General features: G+C 45.0%; 5 protein-coding genes across 7 annotated transcripts; all 5 read left to right on the top strand.

Annotated features, from left to right (window-relative positions):
* The first annotated feature begins 2,099 nt into the window (after nucleotides 1-2,099).
* Nucleotides 2,100-4,250, top strand: LOC118512573 (phenoloxidase-activating factor 3-like). Its single transcript, XM_036057191.1, has 5 exons — nucleotides 2,100-2,753; nucleotides 2,823-2,977; nucleotides 3,049-3,299; nucleotides 3,373-3,563; nucleotides 3,650-4,250. The coding sequence occupies exons 1-5, from the start codon at nucleotides 2,684-2,686 to the stop codon at nucleotides 4,051-4,053; spliced, it is 1,071 nt and encodes a 356-aa protein (XP_035913084.1). The 5' UTR covers nucleotides 2,100-2,683; the 3' UTR covers nucleotides 4,054-4,250.
* Nucleotides 4,251-7,720: 3,470 nt separating this feature from the next.
* LOC118512574 (serine protease grass-like) lies at nucleotides 7,721-10,016 on the top strand. The gene is made up of 5 exons (XM_036057193.1): nucleotides 7,721-8,230; nucleotides 8,301-8,455; nucleotides 8,541-8,791; nucleotides 8,866-9,053; nucleotides 9,133-10,016. The coding sequence occupies exons 1-5, from the start codon at nucleotides 8,161-8,163 to the stop codon at nucleotides 9,534-9,536; spliced, it is 1,068 nt and encodes a 355-aa protein (XP_035913086.1). The 5' UTR covers nucleotides 7,721-8,160; the 3' UTR covers nucleotides 9,537-10,016.
* A 2,735-nt stretch (nucleotides 10,017-12,751) lies between these two features.
* LOC118512579 (serine protease grass-like) lies at nucleotides 12,752-14,455 on the top strand. The gene is made up of 5 exons (XM_036057207.1): nucleotides 12,752-12,908; nucleotides 12,975-13,129; nucleotides 13,213-13,469; nucleotides 13,547-13,734; nucleotides 13,808-14,455. Exons 1-5 carry the CDS (start codon nucleotides 12,839-12,841, stop codon nucleotides 14,212-14,214), a joined length of 1,077 nt encoding a protein of 358 aa, XP_035913100.1. The 5' UTR covers nucleotides 12,752-12,838; the 3' UTR covers nucleotides 14,215-14,455.
* Nucleotides 14,456-16,880: 2,425 nt separating this feature from the next.
* LOC118512577 (serine protease inhibitor 28Dc-like) lies at nucleotides 16,881-18,977 on the top strand. Its single transcript, XM_036057200.1, has 2 exons — nucleotides 16,881-17,768; nucleotides 17,854-18,977. Exons 1-2 carry the CDS (start codon nucleotides 17,275-17,277, stop codon nucleotides 18,779-18,781), a joined length of 1,422 nt encoding a protein of 473 aa, XP_035913093.1. The 5' UTR covers nucleotides 16,881-17,274; the 3' UTR covers nucleotides 18,782-18,977.
* Nucleotides 18,978-19,991: 1,014 nt separating this feature from the next.
* LOC118512576 (DNA ligase 1) lies at nucleotides 19,992-23,630 on the top strand. Of its 3 annotated transcripts, none has more exons than XM_036057198.1 (5): nucleotides 19,992-20,123; nucleotides 20,188-20,283; nucleotides 20,549-20,704; nucleotides 20,776-21,222; nucleotides 21,291-23,630. In XM_036057198.1, the coding sequence occupies exons 1-5, from the start codon at nucleotides 20,104-20,106 to the stop codon at nucleotides 23,188-23,190; spliced, it is 2,619 nt and encodes an 872-aa protein (XP_035913091.1). In that variant the 5' UTR covers nucleotides 19,992-20,103; the 3' UTR covers nucleotides 23,191-23,630. The 3 variants fall into 3 exon arrangements, with proteins under 3 accessions (XP_035913091.1, XP_035913092.1, XP_035913090.1); XM_036057199.1 differs by having other exon boundaries at nucleotides 20,552-20,704; XM_036057197.1 differs by having other exon boundaries at nucleotides 20,047-20,123; nucleotides 20,188-20,704.
* The last annotated feature ends 1,240 nt before the right edge of the window (nucleotides 23,631-24,870 follow it).

The raw sequence follows: 24,870 nt of genomic DNA on the forward strand, positions 1-24,870 counted from the left end.
CGATACAGAATCGGAATCGGATTATAGTGCGGTTTTAATTTTATTGCCCTTAGACGCTGGAAGTTATGCAAAACGGAGAACAACTGTGTAGTTTTTTGAAAAGTTTGTGATGTGTTTTATAATCAAAGTGATACTAAAACAAATTCTACAAGGAATTTAGCATGATAAATGATAATCTTTAATTTCCATAATCCGTAATATATATGAACATGGCATGAGACACAGGTGGAAAAGAGATATTTGAATAACTAAGTAGAATAGGAAGTAGGAGATAAAAAACAATCGAGTGAAATATTGGAATATTAAGGCTTGGAAGATCATCATTATAAAAAAATATCTCTTCTTCGTTGGCACTGCCATCTCGAGAGGTCTCGGCCTGCCTTGATTTGTTTTTACCCGTAGCAAAGTAATCAGCCCTGCGTACGGGAAGGCGGCGGTCTGGATGGGATTTGAACCCCGGTCCTGCCGTGTGAAGACTGGCGCACTATATATAGTGCACTATATATCAACCAATATAGAACTATCAATGAACGGAAAACGAATTAAATCTATTTAAATTGCGTGATATATTGTATGTCCTCTTGACTTTCTGGGCCACCAGGCGTCTCCATTTTACTCAACTAATATGAAGTACTATAATAGAATTCTTCTATTAGCTGATGTATCTCAATGGTCGCACCACACCCATTAGACTGAAGCCCAATGTGATTCCCCTTTGAATATTTCCTTTAAGGTCTCATTATCTTACAAACGTTGATTAGTTCGTTGTAGCTTGAATGAGTTTTAAGATCTTACTAAATATTCAATCTTGCGGCTTGAGAGGAATGATTCAATTCTCAGTAGTCTACGTTTTAATGTCAGCTAATAATTTGAGTGCAATATAAACAATCGTTACGTTTATACGTAAGTGCATACGTATATTGCTCCTCCTCTACGATATTCTGATCGTGTGTACATCCTAAAGTTGATTAATCCCAGCAACATTCCACTGTATTCACAGTCCAAAGTTAGCACCAACACTTGCCAACTTCTGGTGTAACTAGAGACGCGAACGGCTTATAAATTATAACCAGTTTTGCGATCCCTCGTACGCATATCCAAGACCGGTCGACTATGAGGAAGCATTGGATTTGAGGCGAAAAGAGAAAAATTAACGCTTTGATTAAAATCCGGAACTTGCTTGGAATATTAGTCTGAATATTGATTCTACTGTGATCTTCATTTTTCTAAGGCACAATATTTTAAACTAGTTCTTGATACAAACAATCAGTTTTTTGTTTAGAATAAAACGAAACAGCACGGAAACCCGAAGCATCGATTTGCAAACAGATCACAACATCCAGGCATCTGTAAAGGTATTAACTAAAGGGGTCATTAACTTGCTCTCCGTAATGGTGATCACATCATCAAATGTGGAACATGGAAGCGAACACATAAAAAAAGTTGATAAGACAATCATGGCCTTGCTCCACAATTAGCATCCAGATTAACAACAGGCTTAATCTCGATTTTGTTTAAAACGCCATTTTTGAGATTTAAAATTTAAATTCTCAACAAAACAACCATTTTGAGGTTTTAAAAGCGAATCAGAAGAATTTCTGTGCTCATTAAAGCTTTATCCATTTAAATAAAAAAAATACACAAATCTTCCTATGAACCCCAAACGGAATTGGAGGTTCCACTGGTCTTTTCGCTTCAGTTAGCACACGCGTAAGCTGTCCCACTTCTCGCGTTTTCTAGGTACGCAGGGCACGAAGATGCTCCTCCTGCATACTCCTGATGCCGTGGTGTGATCCCGGTATCGAAGGATTGAACACGAAAAGAAAACATCAGAACTTTGACAAACTCGTTTCTGCGCGTTGTTTCAACTTCTTCATTTCACGGCCATCTTCTTGCCAGAGGAACACAAACACATACACACTCACACGCGACATGCTTCTGACCGCAACCGCACACACAAGCGAAGTGAAGAAAGCCCGGCCAAGATTATGGAGTAAGAATGGGAGGCAGCGAAAGATCGCAAATAGTGTGCGAGCGAGATCGCACGCTCATATTCAAGGTTATATCAGATGCGGGCAGTGGTAATATCAAGCCGTCACCGTTGGCGGCCCAAAACCGGCAGCACGAAGGCGAACACACAGGAGGACACCGCGAGAAGCCGTCCGGCTGGTGAGATGTTTTAAAAACATGCGTCCTACACACGTTCCATCAGTCGAATGAGCAAAGCTCTGTAGGACAGTTCGCCTGCCAGTGAGCGGTGTGCGTCAGCTGATAGCGGGGAAGAAGTGCACGACAGGCTAGCGGTCGGTGTGTGTGATAGCTGTTAAACAGCGGATCAATTAGCCCCGGACAGGCTCGGTGTGTCGCGACGACCTCGTGCATTTGTGGTGTGGCGCCATACGGTTGCGGACACAGAGTAGACTCACGGTGACAGTGTGATTCGAGTGTGTTGCATCCAAACAAAACACCACGATCCAATAGAGGCACGATCAAACGCATACAGATGCTTGAAGATCACAAGAAAGTATTCATAACATCACCACTACTACCTACAAACATTCGGCGACGGTAAGGGCGCGATTTCTGACGTTATAAAAGCGAGCCGGAGCTCTGTGTAGCGTGCTCACAACGGTGCTTCCGGTCGTCGGAATAATTAGTCTGCCGAAGAACCGTGTCAGCCAGCATGCAGTCGTTCACGATGCTCCTGTCCAGCACGCTGCTGATCGTCGTCTTCTGTCAGATAGCAGTAGCACGTAAGTTAAACCTCAAGAGGTGACAAAAGAGAGAGCTTTGTGTAACGGATCGTGAACCTTTCCCAACAGAATTTAACCAATGTACGGGTAGTGATAGCTGTATCGTCATTAACGACTGTGCCCTGTTTGGTCCCTACTTTAACGAGCCCTCCAAATGGTCCGACAGCTTAAGAAGTGAATTTCGGTCAAGGGTTTGCCAACGGGAACGGACCAATAATGGCAATGTAAGTTAGCTGAACCTCCCAATATGGTGACTTTAAATGGGCGAGACTCAATATCGGTACGCTTTACACAGGTCTACAAGGTGTGCTGTCCACGAACTGTCACGTATAACAGTAACCGTAAGCGAGGCATCGATGTGCTCGATCTGGAGGGGTGTGGATCTTATTCGGAGGATAGGATCGCTTTCGGCCAGGATGCCAAACTGTTCCAATACCCCTGGATGGCGCTACTGAAACCGAGGGTTGGTAACTTCGTGTGCGGTGGTACGCTGATCAACGAACGTTACGTGCTGACGGCGGCTCACTGTCTCAAGAATAACGATATGTACGTATCAATGTTGATTCTCCAATCAAATCTTTCCAAAGTTAACGATTTCGATCTCTCTCTCTCTCTATAGTGCAATAGTCCGATTGGGCGAGTTCGATTTGGGCAGTGAAATCGATTGTGACAAACGTGGAGAGCTGTGTGCTCTACCGCCACAAGACATCCCCGTCGAGCGTGGTATCCTGCACGAAAGCTACAGTGCGCGACGCAAAGTGAACGATATTGCATTGCTCCGACTGGCAAAGGATGCATCCTACAATGATAGTGGGTTTCGAGCTTTTAAATCCTAATTTACCCTATGCCTCCCAATTTACTTACATCGTTTGCTCTCTCTCTCTCGCGCCACACAGATGTCTTGCCCATCTGCCTGCCAGTATCTCCCGCCATGCGTACAACACAGAGAACGTTCTTCGTTGCCGGCTGGGGCGGTACCGAGTCCGCCGTGTACTCCAACAAGCTCCAGTTCACCAAGCTCAGCATACTGCCAAACGACGAGTGCCTCCAGCAGTTGCTGAAGGTGGATCCGTACACCAAGCTGAACGACAATCAGATGTGCGCGATCGGTACGAACCTGACCGACAACTGTACCGGCGATTCGGGTGGACCGCTAAAGTCGATCAGCATCAACGCACGGTACGTCCAGTACGGAGTCGTATCGTTCGGTTTGCGTACCTGCGGCAGACAGAGTGCGCCCGGTGTGTACACCAAGGTGGAGAACTATATGGAATGGATATTGGACCATCTGGAAGAATGAAAATAAAATTTCCAAGGTTCCAACAAGGGGACCTTTATGAGCTGGCTCAACCCATATATAACTAAGTTGCCTTAAGGGTACAATTCGTGCGAAAATCGTGTACCCGATTTTACAATAATATAATAGACGTAGTGAACAAAGAGAAGTTTAAAAAATAATACTACAAATATATAAAATTAAAACACCAACGACTAGAAGCATGTTGAAGAAACAAAAATGGTATTTCGTGAAGCTTGGAATTGGAGTCCGAAATTATTTACCAGGAAATTAAGGGGCAATATCTTCACACGGCAGGACCGGGGTTCAAGTCTCAGCTGGGCCGTTCCTCCATAGTGAGGACTGCCTATCCAAGTACGTCGTATCATTAAGTCTAGTAAGTCAGACATGGCAGACTTAACCTAAGAGGTCGTTAGGCCAAGAAAGAAGAAGAGAAGGTCTGGTTGTACGCAAGTTGTGAAATGTCACTTCAAATCTATTTCAAATTCCGATTTTTTTCACTTGCTTCGACATTTAAAGCTTGATGTCCGTAAGATTTCTTATTAAAATCAAGTGTTCATGGAATTGCATTGACATATTTCATGCAACAAATGCCAGCTCCACGAAACGTTGGTCAATCGGTTGTTCCCCCATTCGGGTGTGTCACATCTTATTTTTTAGTTCTCCCTTCTTTGCAGGGAATCACGGTTCCGTACTGAAGACGATCTACAGCATGAATCATCAGTGCTAAACATATTGTCAGAATCACTGAATGCCTATGTCAGGAAGAATTTAAAATTTTTCTCTTAAAGCTATCTAAAATCATTGCCTATGCCAAGCACATTGACCTCTCACATCTATAAATAGAACACTCAACGTTACTGATGTGTAAAGAGGGCATATCTTATAGTGAAGTGCTTGGGATAAACCCTGGGCCACAGGGAAATCTAACATATCCCGGAAACCCAACGAAAAAACAAGCGATCAATTAACTTTTTTAGTTGACAATTTATAAAAAAGAGTTACATGAACTCGAAAAAGAGGCTCGCACTTGTCCATCTTTGACTACCTGTTTGGGAAAAATGAAATGAATTCCCGCAATCCATTTGAGATTCCCGGGGCGAGACAAAAACAGGTGCGAACAGCGAGGTCTTCCTTGGACTCGGTTCTTTGAACGGGTTGCTTCTAATCTTTTTGGCAAGGCAATAGACATCTTCTTCAAGGTATCATTCTTCATTAATCTAACTATTTTCAGAGCTAGACATTAAGACAATCTGCCCATAGTTGACCGGCAAAACCGTCCAACCAGAACCATTCTTAGTGAGCACGTGGACGCGGCAGAATGTAAGCAGAATTGCGCTCTAAACTATGACTATGACACTGTGACAACGCGTCACACTAACACAATCTTTTCACGACCGGTCAAACCAGTACCGAGTGTGTCCGACCGTATTCCGAGCGAATTTTACGCTCACCGGTGGGAAAGTACGATCGTGTGTTGGTGGTGGTTGTAATGACTGGGAGAGATGCTCACCCGAAGCTGAGAGTGTCGTGCCGGGGATCAGCTGTTTATCGGACCTTAGCGAGCCGATGTTTAAGCAAAAAGAAAACCTTTAACACCTGAACGATCCTTTAAGTTGTTATAAGTAAATTCTAAAGATCTTCTGCCTGAAGTTAAAGAGCTCTCAAGAGATTGTTCTACTACTATGACTACAATCGATCTATAGAGCTTTCAGGATTACAACGATCCAATGAACCATACACTACTCGGCGAGATTTCTCTTGGAAGCTGTCCCTGTACCAAACGAACCAAAGAACGAAAGCTCCCCGTCTTTTTCTCTATGTTCCTTACACACGATTCAGGACCACCAGGCGGCTCCATTTCTACTAGCTTAAGAGTAGCATAACTTTCTCTTTTGCTTTTTCACCGAATGAACCACTAGGAAGTATCGATCACACAACGATGAATTATGTTAACCCCTAACCCGATATTTAATCTTTGCCACTGTAAAGGTTAAGGTGTAACCTACGATCTCTTGTAAATACTTGTGATTGATGTTAACGACCTCACCATTCCATTCAGCTTCATGCATACTATCTGATACGCTTGATTACTACACAGTGCGGAGGGGAGCGCCAACTCAATGCTGGGTGTATTTGTGAGTGTCGTAATAATTATCCCCTCTTCCATGAAAGTACATGAATTGAAGGGTGTTACAGCACAACAAAGATTTATTCTAGCTGCATTCCATGGTGGAAGTTTTAATGTGTGCTCCAACACTTAAAATACCTGTTAACATTCCTGAGCACTGTTTACATTGCTACCATTAAGTAATGAGAGTTTCCTAAATTCATAAGAAGGGTTTTTTAAATCCAGTTTAGTATGTAATAACTGAAAATAAATTAAATTGAATTAAAATAAGAACAAACAGTTCCAAATTTCTATTGCTATGTTTGATTCACGGTTAAAAAATTACTCTTCAAATCGTTGTCCATTTAGTAACGGACAAAACATGATAAGATTTTTACGACGTTAGTGCACCATTGCGCAAAGTGTCTGTGTTATAGGCCGAACTGCTTAGCTGACCGTTGCTCAAGATTTTTAATAAATAACGCATCTTGAAGCATAGTTTGACACTAATCTAGCTCTGTTCCTATAAGTTTTAAATTTAAAATTTCTTCTAAAAAATTAAAACTATTTGAACTCTCCAGAAAAGCAGAAAAGAGCAAGCGCAAGTGATTTATTTTAAGTCAAACCTCGTTTACACACCACACAGATAAAACGTCATCGACCAAACACACCCCCATTTCCGAACTTTTGGGCTTTTCCTGCTCAATTAACACCAGCCCGAGAGTGATCTTCTGTGCGGAAGAAGTTTTGATTCTGAAGAACCGAAAAAAATGGGGAAATAACCAACACGGTTGCAGAACTCGTTATTGCTGTTGCTGCTACATCTTTTGCGTGTCACAACAATTCCTCTCTCGGGACGGCAAGATTCTTCCGGTCGCAGGCCACTTCGCAGCCGAGACGCAGAGATCGACACAAATTTAAAAAAAAACGCATAGTGAGCCACTGGCAGGGAAACAAATGGATAAACAACGATTTTGGAGAGAAGTGGCGTGAAAAAGATGTTTAAAGTAGCTCAATGTTTTTGAATATTGTGTGAAATCTCGTTAATTTATTAACCAAAATTTGGGCAAAGGAGTACCAGAAAAACATCGTTCTCCATCCATATACTCTTATCAGAAGTACTGAGCAGAGACAGGACCTTGCAAAGGTTTATCCACGAAAGCTGTTAACCGTCTTGAAAAACTCAGGATCATGTTTAGTTGGGTTTTCTCAGTGCCAGGTTCATTTCCCAATACCAGTCCTTTCAATCACAGCGCAGATCGTAATATTATTGATTAATGTCTTTCACCCCTCACAACTAACATTACAATACTAATGTTGGTATTTTCCCTAAATGTCCACCGCTTCTCTTCATTGTGCATTGGCGCGTGAACGAAAGATCATGCACTGAAGCTGTAGTGAGAGAATGATAAACAAAGAGAGAGAGAGAGAGAGAGAGAACGCTACGTTCATATTCAAGGTAGTGTTATGGGGAGAAAAAAAAACCGGAAGATACCCCCTAGCAGCCGCCGGAAGGCTTGTCCAGTGGTGACTGGTAAGATTTCTTATAAAGACACGCGTCCAACACACGCCCCATCAGTCGAATGAGCAAAGCTCTGTAAGATAGGTCGTCTGCCAGTGAGCGGTGTGTGTGTGTGTGCGTCTGTCTTGCCGGTAGGAGAAGAGTTCGCCACAGTTGTGTTGTGTCTACCCGGCTTGTCTACGGTTGGATAAACGTTAAACAGTGGATCAATTAGCCTCGCTACCAGACAACAAGCCAAGGGTCGCGACGACCTCGTACATTTGTGGTGTCGACCTAAATCCTCACCCCCAACCCAATAGAGGCACGATCAAACGCGTACAGATCGTAAGACACTTACTCACATTCGTCAACGGCGAGAAGAAGCTCGGAGGGCGCGATTCTGTAGTTATAAAAGTAGCGCGAACTCTGTCCAGTGTGGTCACAACGGTGCTTCCGGTCGTCGGAATAATTAGTCTGCCGAAGATCCGTGTCAGCCAGCATGCAGTCGTTCACGATGCTCCTGTCCAGCACACTGCTGATCACCGTCTTCTGCCAGATAGCAGTAGCACGTAAGTTAAACCTCAAGAGGTGACAAAAGAGAGAGCTTTGATGTAACAGATCACGAACCTTTCCCAACAGAATTTAACCAATGTAAGGGAAGTGATAGCTGCATCGTCATTAACGACTGTGCCCGGTTTGGTCCCCATTTTAACGACCCCTCCAAATGGTCCGTTAGCTTAAAAAATGAGTTCCGATCGAAGGTTTGCAAGCGAGAAAAGACCAATAAAGGAAACGTGAGTAATATAATACATTTTTAAAAGTAAAGAAATAGGAATTAAAATGTGACTCTCTATCTCTCTCTCTCTCTCTCTCCCACAGGTCTACAAGGTGTGCTGTCAGCAATCAGTCCCCGAGAATAATAACCGCCAGCGAGGGCTCGACCTGCTCGATCTGGAGAGTTGCGGTGCGTATTCGGTAGACAAGATCGCGTTCGGCCATGATGCCAAACTGTTCCAATATCCTTGGATGGCGCTACTGAAACCGAGGTTTGGAAACTTTGTCTGTGGTGGTACGCTGATCAACGAACGTTACGTACTGACGGCGGCTCACTGTTTCAAAAATAATGACGTGTAAGTACCAACCGGAATCGTGTAAAGTGAGAACGATGACTTGATAAATTTCCTTCTTCACTTTCTCCCGACAGTGCGATAGTCCGGTTGGGTGAGTTTAATTTAAGCAGTGACATCGATTGTGACAAACATGGCGAATGTGCACCAGCACCACAAGACATTCCCATCGAGCGGGCCATCCTGCACGAGAGCTACAGTGCGCGCCGTAAAGTGAACGACATTGCGTTGATCCGGTTGGCACAGAAGGCTTCCTATAACGACAGTGAGTGATCAAGTGTTTTAACTAAAGCTGTGACCCACCTTTCTCACACAATTCTGATCTCTCTCATCTCAATAAACAGATGTACAGCCTATCTGCCTACCGGCAACACCGGCGATGCGTACCAAACAAACCGTCTACTTTGTTGCTGGCTGGGGAAGAACGGAGACCGCACTTTACTCGGACAAACTTCAATACACGATGCTCAACATACTGCCAAATGAGCAATGTAGTCAGCAGCTGCTGAAGGTGGATCCGTACACCAAGATCTACGACAGTCAGATGTGTGCGATCGGTAGGAATCTAACGGACAACTGTACGGGAGATTCGGGTGGACCGCTTAAAGCGGTCAGCATCAACGCCCGGTTTGTGCAGTACGGTGTAGTGTCGGTTGGACTGCGATCGTGTGGCAGACAGAGTGCGCCCGGAGTGTACACCAGGGTGGAAAGCTATATGGACTGGATATTGAACCATCTGGAGGAATGAGTAGCGAAAAAGTGGGATAGAACTTTGACATACTTAAGAGCTGCAACAGGGCCCGGTAGTAGATGCGTCATCGGCGCCGGTCTTCATACGGCAGGACCAAGGTTCAAAGCTCACCTGGGCCCCATAGTAAGGACTGACTATCCAACTATGCGGTATCAACCTATTAGTAAGCCAGAAATGGCAGGCATGACCTATAAGAGGTCGTTAGGCCAAGAAAGAAGAAGAATAGGTGCAACAGCCTTGAACAATAATTTTGCCATATAGTAATAAGCATAACACCATATGGGACAGTAAAAAAAAAATAAATAAATAAATAATATAACTGACAAACAGTCGTATAAACGAGACATGTTCTCTATCTCGAAGAAACTTTTTAAGACAGATTGACGCAGTAAAGACTTTAACTTTTGATAACTTTAAACTTTAAATTTAAGTTAAACTCTTTGTACAAGCACTGTACGCTAATAAAAAGAGAAGGTAAAACAGATTTGAGATTTGATTTGAGAGCAGATATGATTCAATCGAGGTTGACTTCTCGATGAGTATTGGTTGCGAATTGTAGGTAAGACAAGTACAAATATGCTTCGTTCAACAAACCAAGCTGGGTTGCCGAGCAGAGACAGCTCCAGACCATATATCAGCAGCAATTACTAAGACAGTTCCTACTTTGTAGCACACTGATGAAAAGGTTGTTCCCCGATTTGGGTGTGTCATCTCACTATTTTTAAGTTCTTACTTTTGATTCGCGGGAATCACTGAAGACACCATGCACACCATGAATCATCGAATGGGGAGTACATTTCCCGGAATGCAATCGGATGATGACTAACGTGCTAGAAACGGTATGTAATTGTTTGAGCAGGAAGTGAATCTTGCAGGTGAATTTTACTCAACTTTCTAGAGCAATCTTCAAAAAAATATATACTGCTTGTCACAGCCATTAACAACGCTAACGGGCTAACGACATTGGTGCGTAAAATGGACATAGCTTCATCCAGCTCTGAGAGTGGGATAAACCCAGCTTTGCAGGAAAATCTAATGGCACCAGGAAATCCAACGGCAACAAGAAAGAGGCTAGAAGAGAGATACATATTGAGTGGCTTGTGCAATTATAACGATAAAATTATAATCTTTCATACCCTTCCCGGTATCTACCTGTTTGTTCCAGAATAACTCCCAAAACCGATATTCTCGGAAAGAGAAACCAAAAAAGGTGTCAATAACGAGGTGTCTCATTCGCTTCAGTCAAAAACAGGTTTCCCGATGCGTTTCGAAAGGTAACGGACAGCTTGTTAACGATATCCTCATTAAGACAGTTATCGGTAGAGTTTGATGTGATCATTTTGACGCCCTGATTGTCTATATGCATTAAAAAGGGAAGCAAAAGACTCTATTTTCTGAACATTGCGCCCAATTTCATCACAAAGCTTTGTGGTCTTACTTACTTAGATACCACTCCAGTCAATCCAGTACTGAATGCTTGCGGCTGAACAACGATTATAATGCTAAAAGTGTGTTCTTTTGAGGTAATCATACAGTAGAGTTACTTTGGTCTCACTTAACATTATTAGAGAAGAGAGCAAAGATTGTTTTTGAATCCAAAGGCACTGGAATAATGCCTCCAATGAAATGCACTACTTCTCCAAAAATTGGGGTCTACGATGACCTAAGCTAAGAAAATCTGAGAAAGCCACAGTTGAGACAGTTGAGCCAAAACGGGTATACTCCTCCCAAAGCGTTTCACAACTGGTACACCATTTTTGATATTTCTAGAATATTAAGACCCCATCATTTCCGGACAGTTCTAAAATTATAAATCAGTGTTGGTACAGCCTCAGACAACGATCCTTGCTCACCTTGTTTGAACTGTTTTTTTTTGCATCTTTTGGTCGCTTGCAACACGTTATTTTAACAAAGGTAACAAAACTGTTGACTTACTAGTTCGATTCGGTATGCGAAGAAATGATGTGGTATGCGAGGACGCTCTTTTACCTAAAATAAAAAGAAAGAAAAAAAAAACATTTAAAAAACATCAAAATTACATGTGATTAACTAACAGCGAAGAGATCACAACTTTATACTTTATTATGATTTTCCATACGCAAGACAAAATCCTTTCCACACTGTTGTGTCTTGCATGAGAGTGAGAAAACGGATGCGAAATAATACCTTTACGGGACCTGCTAGAGGGGACACCTAGTCCAATTTTATAGTTTTTCAGACAGGCCAGAGTTTAAAATTACTCTTGCTTCTTGACTGAGACTGATCGATCAGGATTACATACCTGATTCTGCCAAGTGAAGACTATCGTCGCTATTGTCTCGGTTACCGAACCGGTCAAACCTAAACACTCCACAGTACTCATTTTATTTGGCAAAGCCTCTGAAATGTGAAAGAACTAACACCATTTAAGAAATATTCCATATGGGAGCATTGAGGCTATAAGAGGTTTTTTTACAGGAGCTTAGAACACAAGAGTCGATATGACTGAGATCTAAGACAATCAAACACAATGTTTGTATTGAACTATTGCTAACATTTATTAGGACAGAGCATAGGAACTTGTTAACCCTATTGAAGCAAGATGACTATTACAATAAATTGCATACAATCAGGCGAATCAATTCACGACAGAGTCAATCAAAGCGTGATCAAAGCGTGATCGATCCACAAAACATATGCTTGCCTAATTTTCCGGTGAGATTCATATGACATAATCTTGGGAGAAAGATTCAGCTACATTATGCGAGAGAGATAAATCGTTCCCTCCTGTTAAAAATGTATCATAAATGTAAATCATATCTACATCTGTTTGCTCAAGAGCTAAATCTCTTACTTTTTTAAAAAATAAAACAAAAACAAACCATTGTGGAGGTGCATACGGTTTATCGTTAATGGAGTTCATTCAAATGCACTAACACCTGTGCCTCGCCGGGGCCTGACACGAGGGTATGTACAATCTGCTTGCAATCTGATAGCGATCGCAACACACATCATTGGCGTCGTGTGGAAATTCACACACACACCACCACCACCACTAACGATACAGCGCATTGTGTGTGAAGGAATGGTTTGTTTTTATCCAGCCGAGACCCACACGACCATACCGCGAACGCCGGGAGGCCTGAACCATAAAGATACCCGGACCCCTTGCAACCGGGTGGGGGGGGGGATACAGGTTTCGTGCTCGTTTATAAAAGGAGCTTGTCCCACTGGCGTCGCGCACAATATACCCGGAAACGCCAGTGAATCAGTTCCAGCCGCCAGTTGTGGACTTTGATCATTTCTTTGCCGGTTTTGGGATGCATTTAGGCGCACGGATCCTGTCACGGTTGGTGGCGTTCGTCGCCTGCTGCCAGACAGTCACCGCACGTAAGTGAGATTTGTTTCGTTTCGCAAGGTTTGGCAAAGTTAACGAAATCGAAATGTGCCCAACAGAGTTCAACGCCTGCTCCGGTGGTGAAATGTGCATAAATATTCGTGACTGTGACCGTTTCAGTCCGCACCACAGCGAGCCGGGCAAGTGGTCGGCGAGCTTGAGGAATGAATTTCGGCAGCGGGTCTGTCAGCGTGAAAAAAACAACGGTATCAGTGTGAGTGTCGTTATGTGTGTGTGTGTGTTTGTGTGCCGACGGGTTGATAATTATTCTAATTATGCGTTCACTCTGATACACAGATATTCAAGGTTTGTTGTGATGTACCGGCCGTGCAGGCGGATGAGGGTGCCCGCAAGCTAGGCTTAGAGTTGCTGGACCTGGAACGTTGTGGGTCGTACACGGACGATAAGATTTCGTTCGGACAGGATGCTAAGCTGTTCCAGTTTCCGTGGATGGCGTTGCTTAGGGGTAAAGTTGGGAGCTTTTTCTGCGGAGGAACGCTGATCAACGATCGTTACGTGCTGACGGCGGCACATTGTATCGTGAACAATGATGTGTAGGTATCAGGTGAACTTCATCCCGAAGAGGACATTAGGATTTCATGTAGATTTGTTTTTCCATTGGGTAAAATAGCTCCTTCGTACGACTTGGCGAGTACGATCTCAACAGTACGATCGATTGCGATAAGCATGGTGAGTGTGCGATGCCACCGCAAGACATACCGGTGGAGCGTACCTTCAGCCACCAGGATTACAGTGGTCGGTTCAAGATGAACGATATTGGACTGATCCGGCTAGCACGACGAGTAGCGCTGAACGATAGTGAGTATCAACGGTTTGACCGCCATCAACTGCCCAACTGCTAACCCAACAACGTTCTATCTCACTGTTCCAGATGTACTTCCAATCTGTCTCCCGGTAACTCCGGCCTTCGGTACGAAACAGACGACCTTTTTCGTGGTCGGCTGGGGTCAAACACAGAACGCACTGTTCTCCAACAAGCTGCAGTACACCAAGCTTAGCTTGGTGGCGAACGACGAGTGTCAGAAGCAGCTGCGCCAGAAGGACAAGTTTGTGCGCATCTTCGACAGCCAGCTGTGTGCGATCGGGGCCGATCTGTCCGACAACTGTTCGGGTGATTCGGGCGGTCCGCTAAAGTCGATCAGCGTTCAACACTCGCGCTACGTCCAGTACGGTGTGGTATCGTTCGGTTTGCGGACCTGTGGCAAGCAGAGCGCGCCGGGTGTGTACACGAAGGTGGAAAACTATATCGACTGGATCTTGAGCCGGATGGAAGAGTGAAGTTTAAGCAAAGTGGACGATATTAAATCACAGCTAACCTTAGTGGATGCAGTAGTACTGCAGATAGGGAATAATTTTAGAGCTATGCACTGTTGTTTTACGGTTAAGAAGAGCATCTTACTAAACAGAGAAATTAATATGTAAGAGGCATGTCACAGCGTAAAATTCTTTTTAAACACTTGTAATTGTCATTATAATAAAAAGCAAAATCAGCAATATAAAATAATTGGTTTTCAAACTATTTTAAGGACTTTAGAAAACATATTGGTGCAGTTTGCGGCAGCTTGCAAATATTTTTGGGATTTTGTGTCCATGAAAGCGCTCCTTCATCTCCTATGTGCCTACAACCTTAAGAGATCCTGGCCTACCATCACTGGGATCAGCCAGCCTTGATTAAAGCCACTCAGGGACATGGTCTGGAGAGATCCAACTTGTTTACCGGATTAACTTGATAACTTCCTAAGGGTCTTCGAGAAGAGGGCTCGAACAAGCTTTGATACCAGGTCGTGGAAAGATCAGCCGGACTTTGCCCTAAAGGATTGGATGCATCGTCCCAGTGAAGGGTGCACAAAACGCAACTGAAGACATACATGAAAGAATTACCAAGACCAGTCCGCGCAGAGATAGAGTCCAAGAAGAATAATAACAAGTAATAGAAAACGAATGCATTGGTCATACCGCCTCCTTTTAAAGGTATGCACACAAGGGTAGTTGGGTTGGGGGAAAATAGCGGCGAATGGGATAAACCCAACTTTGCGGGAAAAACTTACTGAGGCAGAAAATCCATTACCCAAAACACAAGATGATTAGTTCGTTCTTAGCAACAGATTTGTGTGGGTAGAATATTAAATTTTAAAAGGTCTTTTACAAAGTTCCTGAAGGCATAAAGAGCACACTTTAATACAGTGATTTGGGTAAATCCGTATCCTAAAGTAGAATAAATTACTTTTCAGTTAAGTAACTCAATTATTTAAAACAATTTAATCCAGTTTTTCTACCATCGAACTAACTCTACGATTTGTCTAATGTTACTGTCCACCATACGACCTAAATGTTAAATAATACTGTTGATCATTGTGTATTTTTTTTTTTAGATTTAGCCACCGAAACTGAGCCTGAGCTAGACAGTGTTACATGTGTAAACAACTTCCATTCCTGCTTGTCTAGCAAACTCAATTATCTCCAAGCGCTCCAAAAACTGGTTTTTACCACAAAACGAAAGCAACAAACCATTAAACGCATTTTGTTATGTTTAAGCGATAAAAAAAAAACTTCTTCAAATGCGTAGCGTCTCACGCCCGGCATAGGAACTCATCGCACGTGAGCTAAACACCCACCCACTAACGGCTTCGTTAATCAGCTGATGAAGCTTCGTGCAAACACTTCGTCGGCCGCTGTCAAACCTGTTCCCGATCGGAGGGGAAGTCGTATCGTAGTTGATGCTCGCTGTACTCACCTGCATATGTGCTCAACACAGTACACACCTACCGCCAGTACATAGCGACTCGTTGGCCGGGGTTTCCCGTGCAATTTGCAACTTTAGCAAAGCCGGTAAATTAATTTATGAGGAGCAGGAATGTGACAATCTGGTGTATTATACGTTAATGAGCTGAAGAACGACTTACCGGTCGCGGTGAATCGATTCAAATCGGGAAAACATAAAAGATAATTACGATGCTTACAGGTTGTCAGTTAACACCAGGCACCTCCATCTAGTCGAGAATGTACTACTAATGTGTTGCTAATAACTGTTACTAACATCGTTGCTTATGTGAATTGTGAATTTACAAAAAAAAAAGTTTTAACATTCCATCGCACTAAAATAAATCAACAAAAAATTATAGGTTACTTATATAAAGCAATAAAATAACTATAAATTTGACTCCTTATGTAAATAAGCTAGATAATGCTGAAATTTCTTGAAATACTTCTCAACGATTTTCTACTAGAAAAACAACTTTTAAAACTCCCGTGAAACTAAAGAAAAACTCTTCAAAGCAGGGTACTTCTTCGCATATTCTTTCCCTTATTTTACTTGATATCCGTTTGCTTTTGAAATTTGCACTCACCAAACACGTGGTTTCGCACGATTCGGGGCACTCACAGCACTCAGAGCACAAAGATCACTCACACACCCTAGCGAGCATAACAGCTGATGTGCAACAACACACGCACAAATGCATCGCAACAATCGAACCGATCAAACCAGTCCCGAACCGAGACCTCTCACCTCCTGCTGCTGGCTGCACACCCCGCCCCATCGGATGATATTCGTCCATAGTCGGCAAACGCAGACAAATGCGTGACGGGCAAGGCATTCACGACGAACAAACAAACCACTTAATGGTGGACGATGGGGGGGGAGGGGGGAGGGGTGCGAAATCAATGCCAGCTCGTGATAAACAAAACACACACACACGCACACGTGCGTCAGACATCGATCTTGGGTGTGTTGTGATCGTGCCGAGACATGGCGACCGGTGCCCCAGTCTGAGACTAGTCTTGGGTGAAAGACGCTCAAGTTTATAAACAAACCGTCCGTTGGTGAGAGAAGGAACCGGCGGAGGAGGAAGAGTTACCCCCGCGTGCGATCGGGTGTGCATGTGTGTTGGAGAATTTACGATCGTTTGCTTCTTATTCTTCGCCGAACGGGTCTCGCTCGCACTCGTACGTCTAAACCCGGACCGGTGGTGGGCACTCTATCTCGTCACGGCCTGCAATTCCATAGCGTACACCGGACGGGCGCCCCAGCGCTGGACTTTCCCATCGCAGTTGCTACAGACGCAGCTGCAACAGGCCCGGACGCACGGAACCAGTCACAGTCTGCGCTGACCGATCGCCGTCGCCACACCGTGCGCCCGGTGGAACTCGAAATCGTTTCGTGCAGCGAGTGGTCGTAGATCGTCCGTCCCTGACGGACATTCCATCCGCAAACGGTACAAGGAAAAACCCCAAATTAACGCAAAAGTGAACCGTTCGGAAGCCGGCGTGTGGCGCGAGTCTGTTCGAACACTCGGTGGTGAGGATCTCCGAAAACAAAACACAAAAACAAAAAGAAAAATGCCGTACGGGGCAATAGCCTCGGCGAAGATACCGTTCGGGAGGTTGTGGCTGTACGGGTTGGTGCTGGTGGGCGGTGTGCTGTGGTGCGGTGGAAACGCTCAGAACTATAATACGCCGTCGAAGGCCGTCAGTGAACAGTTGGTTGGCGCGATTAACGAGCTAGCACGGAGCCTCGGACAGCAGCTCGGGGCGACCGGAGGCAACAGCAGCAAGACGGAACTGTTCTCCCCGGTCAGCATCGGGAGCATGATGTTCTTGCTGTTGCGTGCAGCGAATCGAGACACGCGCTCCGAGCTGCTCGATGTGCTGCAGCTGCAACAGTACCGAAAGCCGGGCGGCGGAAACATACCGAAGAACTTTGCCCGGTTGCTGAAGGAGTTCACGCACGACATTGCCGGGAAGGGCATACTGGAGCAGTTGCCGAGCTGGCACACGGCAACCGGATGCTACCCGACCATCGATGGCGTGGACTATGAGGATGATGATGATAAGTGAGTACAAAGGAGTCTGCAAATGGGTCTCCTCAAACAGCCAAGCTTAATTCTCATCCAATTCTTCCCCGCCCCTGTACGCTAGATATCTCGATGAACCGATCCAACCCAACGTGGTGCAGCTCGCTAATGGGATCTTTCTACAGAACGGTCTAATCAACAGTACCAACTTTGTGAAACTGGCCAAAGAGCTGTACCAGGCGCAGATCGAGCAGGTTAACTTCAGCGAACAACCGCACGCGGCCCGTGCCACCATCAATCACTGGGTGAACGAAAGTACGCGAGGCCGCATCGAGGAGATTCTTTCGGACGATCTGGACACCAGCACGCAGATGGTCATCGCCAATGCGCTCTACTTCAAGGCCACCTGGGAAACGTTTTTCAACGAGCCACAGTTCACTCGTCCGCAACCCTTCTTTCCCGATGGTGAAGACCATCCATCCATAATGGTACCCACCATGTTTGCGGGCGGTTGCTACCCGTACTATGCCTCGCCCGAGCTGAACGCACGCATTATGGCCTTCCCGTACCGTAACCGCACCACCTCCATGTACATCATCCTGCCGAACGAATCGAACCGTTCCAAGCTGCGCCAACTACAGGCGAAGCTAAGCTCGACCGAGCTCGATCGGTTGATCGATCGTATGCGAATGGCTAAGGCGATCGTACAGTTCCCGCGGATGCACGTCACCAACACGTACGATCTGAAGCGGGCACTGCAGCAGCTCGGTCTAAGGACACTGTTCGATAGGACGAAAAATAACCTCAAAATAAATGCACCCACCAGTCGGACGGCCAATCGGGCGAGGAAGCTGTACGTCAGTGAGATGGTGCACAAGATCGATCTGGCGATTAATGAGCGTGGTACGGAGGGTGGTGCCGTTACGATCACCGCCATGGAGCGATCGCTACCACCGGTGAACTTTCGCGTGAGAGGACCATTCCTGCTTGCCATACGGCACGATCCTACCAAGATGCTACTATTCTACGGAGCTGTGTTTGATCCTTCGTAGGAGAGACACTATCCTCTTCCCACCTTGACCCACTACTCCAAATGCACAGTCTTGCCTTAGTAGATAGATCCGTGTCCTGGGAGCATCTTTATCCTCCCCCCGGCGAACATAAGCATCCTTGCATGCACTCAGAAAGCTGTCTATAGTATGATAAGTGCGACGAAATAGTAAATACAATCGCTTGATAAGTTAAGTATTCCTTCGTTTCTTGATCATTCTCGTACGCTGAATAGCGCAACAAATTGGACAACCATACACTCTACGCTTCCATGTGTCGCCATACAGTGAGAACTGGAATGAGATATAGCGCTACACAAGATGGGAATTTCCACCCTCATTCACGAACCGATTAGAAACGCTTCTACTTATCAAGGCCGTATTATTTGTCGCCCATTATCGTTGGCGGGCTTTAAATAAGGAGTTCAAACAAAACAGGGCTTTTGCACGAAAAACAACGCACGTAATAAAGGATTGCTGCTCGTTTGACGATATTTCCGAGATTGATTCCAGTAATGTAATCGTACGTCGGGATTAATTATACAAATTGTCCCGCGTTCTCAACGTCATCGACAGCTTACGGCGACGGAGCAAACGGGTTTTGGTCACGTTGTACTTTCACACATCTTCGTTCCCGGGGTAGAACCAGATATTCCTTTTTTTTGTGCCGCTCGGTGCGAAATTCAGGGAAGATTGCTCACTGATGACACACAACGCGTCATGAGGTATTGAGACGTAAAAAGATTGATGAGGTTTCAAGAAATTTAAAAATATAAAAATGATGCAAAACATTATCGAAAATTACTGTGAGCTCTCAATAGTTCTCATAATTCCGAAAATATGAAGCGAAAACTAAAAAAAATGGTCGTAATTCTGAATATGTGCCGGTGAGAGCCAAAAATAGCAATAGTACAGAGCGAACAGCAACTAAAAAGCTCTATCTGCTTTACAGCACCTTTTAAACAGCGCTAAAGCAGCACCTGCGCTGCATCACATATTCCATGCAATGCCAGAGCTTCTGTGCAGCTTCCAAATGTTTGCTTCAGAGATCTTATAATGGCCATCAAAAGTATAGCCGAAATTATCTCAATTTGTTCCATTTTTTTTATTAAATTATTTTCTTCGTCATATTTGCGGCTTTACAGCAGACATTCAAGGTGCGTACAGGTTGCCTCTAGCAACCTTGCGGAGACGTCATTTTCTTCACAACAAGCAACTGTCAACATTGCCATTGACAAGTGGCGCGTAAATACCGGCGTCATCATCAAAATATCTTGCAATCCACCCGGTGCAGTACGCAATTCGCTGTGTTTTCATGTAAAATCATGTCCCAAAAATCAATTTTGTAAGTGCGATTGTGTTTTAAAGCTGTATCTTCGCGAAAACTAACCTATTTGCTTCCTTCATAGATCTTTTTTCGGAAAGAAAAGCACACCATCGGATGGAAGTAGTGGCACAGTGACGAAACAAACGCAGGAAAACAATAATAAACCAGCAGAGGAAAGGTGCGTATTCGCCGAAAGCACCTTCGTACTTCCGGCGGTAGAGTAAAACCATACTCGCAGAGGCAGTCGAGACGATGCTGTTGCGTAATCTAAAGCAGCTGGCGGTGTTGGTGCCAAAGACTGCGGCCCATTACTGCACCATGTACCGCAGCAGTAGGGGATTCGTTGCTGCAATCCAAAGCTGTCGCTCGGCTCAGTATCAAACACCAACGTTAAGTTGTGCTTTTTCCTATCCTTACATCCGGCGTTCGATTACTCTTCGCAGCAGTGAACCGTCGCCGGCAAGCAAACGTACCATCGGTCCGGAAGATGACGAAGCTTCCAATTCACCGGTGAAAGTGACTAAAAAAGCCAAACGATCGCGTGTCGTTTCGAGCAGCAGCAGTGAGGATGAACAAGATCGAAAACCGGCCGTGGATAGGTACGGGTACATCATTAGGCCATTTGATAAAATATTCTTCATGTAACTAAATTACCATTCTTGCATTACAGTAAGGAAAAGAAAACACCTTCCCCGAAGGCTGTCAAGGAAGAACCGACCGCGAATGGTAAGGCAGACCGTTCCGCTAGCGTAAAAAAGGAACCGAAATCGAAAACAAGCCCGAAAAAGGAAACTGGTGCCGGAGCGAAAGGAAAGAAGGATAGTAAAAAAGCATCACCCACGGCGAATTCAAAGTCTCCGGTAGCAACCGTTAAGAAGGAGGAAAATCCATCGCCAAGCAAGGATGAGTCTCCTGCGAAGAAAGCCGACCAACCCAAACCGGCAGCTAATGGAGGATCCGGCGCAGCAAAATCATTTTTCTTCTCCGTTAAAAAGCAACCGAACGAAGGTGCGGAAATCACGACCGATGGAGCGCCGAAAGGCGATGGATCAAAGTATGATCCGTCCAAGAAAAATTACCATCCATTGAAGGACGCGTTTTGGAAGAAGGGTGATCGGTTAGTTGCATTGTTTGCTCACTCCAATTTGCATTTGTAAATGGATTACTAATATTCTTCTCTTCCAGCGTTCCTTATCTCGCACTGGCACGCACGTTTCAAATGATCGAGGAAACCAGCGGTCGTCTCCGGATGATCGAGATCCTGTCGAACTACTTCCGCTCGGTGATACTTCTCAGCCCGAAAGACTTGCTTGCCAGCGTCTATCTCTGTCTGAATCAGCTCGCCCCAGCCTATGAGGGCGTTGAGCTCGGGATAGCAGAGTTTTCCCTCATGAAAGCAATCGCACAAAGCACCGGCCGTAGCTTGGCGCAGATAAAGGCGGACGCACAAACTACGGGCGATTTGGGCCTTGTGGCGGAACAGTCGAAGAGTAGCCAGCATCTAATGTTCCGTCCGGCACCGCTCACGGTGGAAGTGGTGTTTGCCAAGTTGCGTGAGATCGCATCCATGACCGGATCTTCCTCGATGGCGAAGAAAATGGACAAAATTCAGTCGATGTTTGTCGCTTGTCGGCATTCGGAGTCTCGCTACGTTATTCGCTCGCTAGCCGGCAAGCTTCGAATCGGTGTGGCGGAACAATCGCTTCTGCAGGCACTGGCTCAGGCCTGTGCGCTAACACCACCCCACGAGGATCCTCCCGCTGTGAATGCACTAGCCGGTGAGTCGGAAGCGCGTTTTAAGGCTCGCGTCGAAGAGGTTGCACTCGCCCTGAAAACCGTCTACTGCCAGTGTCCGAATTATAATCGAATCGTTCCGGTGCTGCTGGAGCACGGTATCAAGAAGCTAAGCGAACACTGTCCCATGGAACCGGGCACACCCCTGAAGCCTATGCTCGCCCATCCAACAAAAGGCGTACAGGAGGTGCTGCAACGGTTTGACGGAATCGATTTTACCTGCGAATGGAAGTACGATGGCGAGCGGGCACAAATCCATCTACTTTCCGACGGCAGCGTTCAAATCTTCAGTCGAAATCAGGAAAACAACACCAGCAAATATCCAGACATAATCGCCCGGTTGGAGTTTACCCGCACGGAACCGGTCACGAGCGCCATCTTGGATTGTGAAGCGGTCGCGTGGGACACGGACAAAAAGCAAATCCTTCCGTTTCAGGTGTTGAGCACCCGCAAGCGCAAGGATGCGAACGAAGCTGACATTAAGGTGCAGGTGTGTGTGTTCATGTTCGATCTGCTGTATCTAAACGGTGAGCCACTCGTCGAACGCCCGTTTGCCGAACGGCGCGATCTACTGTACAAACACTTCCGGGAAATCGAGGGCCAATGGAAGTATGCGACCCGGCTCGATACGAGTGATCTGGACGAGCTGCAACGCTTCCTGGACGAAGCGGTCCGTGGAAACTGTGAGGGTTTGATGGTGAAAACTCTTGCACGCGAAGCCACGTACGAAATCGCGAAACGATCGCGCAACTGGCTGAAGCTTAAGAAGGACTACCTGACCGGGGTGGGCGATTCGCTCGATTTGGTCGTAATCGGGGGTTACCGGGGACGTGGAAAGCGTACCGGAACGTACGGCGGATTTCTGCTGGCCTGCTACGACGATGAGAACGAAGAGTATCAAACGATCTGCAAGATCGGTACCGGATTCTCCGATGAGGATCTACAGCGTCACACGGAGTTTTTCCGCTCGCACGTTATACCGAACGCGAAACCGTACTATCGGCACGAAGCGAACGTTGTGCCGGACGATTGGTTCGAAGCGGTGCAGGTGTGGGAAGTGCTGTGTGCCGACCTGTCCCTCAGTCCGGTGCATAGGGCAGGGATTGGAATTATCGATCCGGAGAAAGGTATTTCACTACGGTTTCCGCGCTTTATACGTGTGCGGGAGGATAAGGGTGCGACCGATGCAACAAGCGCCCGGCAGGTGTCGGATATGTATCTTAATCAGGATCAGATTAAAAACCAAACCGGTGGTGGTGGCGCTCGGGATGCGGAGGAAGATTTCTACTGAGCCGGAAGGTGCAGGATACTTCGTGTACTTGAATTTTCCTGGTTAGGAATCAATTCCTGCATTCATTAACCTAGGCAAGGATGTTTTTCGACGTTATTTAAATTTGTGTATGTAAACTTAGGCAACTTAACATGTTCAAAGCAAAAAGCAAAAATAGAAAGCTCTTATTACATCTCCAACACAGCAGCTTTTCAACATATGTGGCAAGCAATGCAAATTTTACTGGTAATTCACTCGGACAGATTGAGATTCTGTTCTGTGATTTCTGTTCTGAAAGGGGAGATTCAGGCCAACATCAACAACGATTAAACATTTTTTTTAGCAAATAGAAAAAAATTGAAAGAAAGTTTTAACTTATGAACAATAAACTGAGTACTTTTGAGAACTTTTTAAGATGGGAATGGACCTATCGGAACAAAAAGTACTGTCTGGACGAGTCATCAAGAATGAAACATTTACTTCGTATGCAGATGCAAGAATTTTTAAAGCCCCGCCTAATCGGATAGTATCCTGATGTTCTGCCAGCATCTGCCCCCTGATGGATCACGTTACAATACTCACTATAAAGTCCATATTCTGTGTGGCTTCCTTTTGCAGAACAATAAGGAAGCCTCACACAACAGACGGCACGTGATCAACGGTAAGACCTAAGATCTAAGCACAAGCTCCGACGTCTGGAAACTTTTTAACCTGAGCTGACCAATTGCCTGGCTTGGACGGATGACATCCTCGGCTGTACACCACTGAGATACTAAGCGTATACTTAACAAAAACATGAAACCGTTGGGATGGAGAAACAATTAAACGAAGACAAATCATTTACCATTTTGGAAGCTACAGGCAAATATTTTCGAGCGACGGGTACGAACGACCGCAAGCGAAGTTGTTGACGAAACAGTAGAAAGAATTATGGGCAAAACGAGCTATTTAGCACATCAAATATCCTCCTGATGATATCAAAAGCTGGAAGGTTACGCTGAAAGCGGCGCAAAATGAGGATACCGGACTCATGCTTTATCCGAAACTTCAGTTGACAATTATGAATTCTCGAAGCAGATTTTCGACCAGGCCATATGGAGCAAATTGGTTTCCAGAAACATACTTGATTATGATAACAGATATGACTGATGGGGCGATTTTTTTTTGTGATGAAGAAATCTTCCCATGCCAATCCGTTCCTTGTTTCAAATGATCTTTCCTTATGGCATAGCTAAACCAGGACACGGAAGTGGAATCATACAGTTCAATGTCATCAGAAAAAGCATCAAAGGATAGTAAGATTCCCGGATAGTGATAGGACCAACGTCATTAGTTGGATTAAATTTCTTAACTTCACACCAGAAACTGCATGAGGCCAAAATTTTACTTTCCAAGATCTTTATCGGTGCAAAGAAGGATGTTTCGTATGGAACAACCCGGCGGATAGTGAAGAGAAAGCTCCAAGGATAACATTTGATAAGAACTACTTTAAATTTAAATTAAAAAACATACTTTATGAAAATTTTAAAATGAAACACACCTTTAAAAAACTGCTACCTCTGATCAATAAAGCTCGTACCTACACATTCCTAGAATGCGCACCCATACACACGCTAGCGCCACCAGTTGTCCTTTACCGGTGGTTTGCCTGTCAATAGCAAAACAAAGTAGAGAAGCACGAACAGCATAAACCTTCCCGAC

This window comes from Anopheles stephensi, chromosome 3 (genome assembly GCF_013141755.1).
Source record: "Anopheles stephensi strain Indian chromosome 3, UCI_ANSTEP_V1.0, whole genome shotgun sequence".
Lineage (NCBI taxonomy): Eukaryota > Metazoa > Arthropoda > Insecta > Diptera > Culicidae > Anopheles > Anopheles stephensi.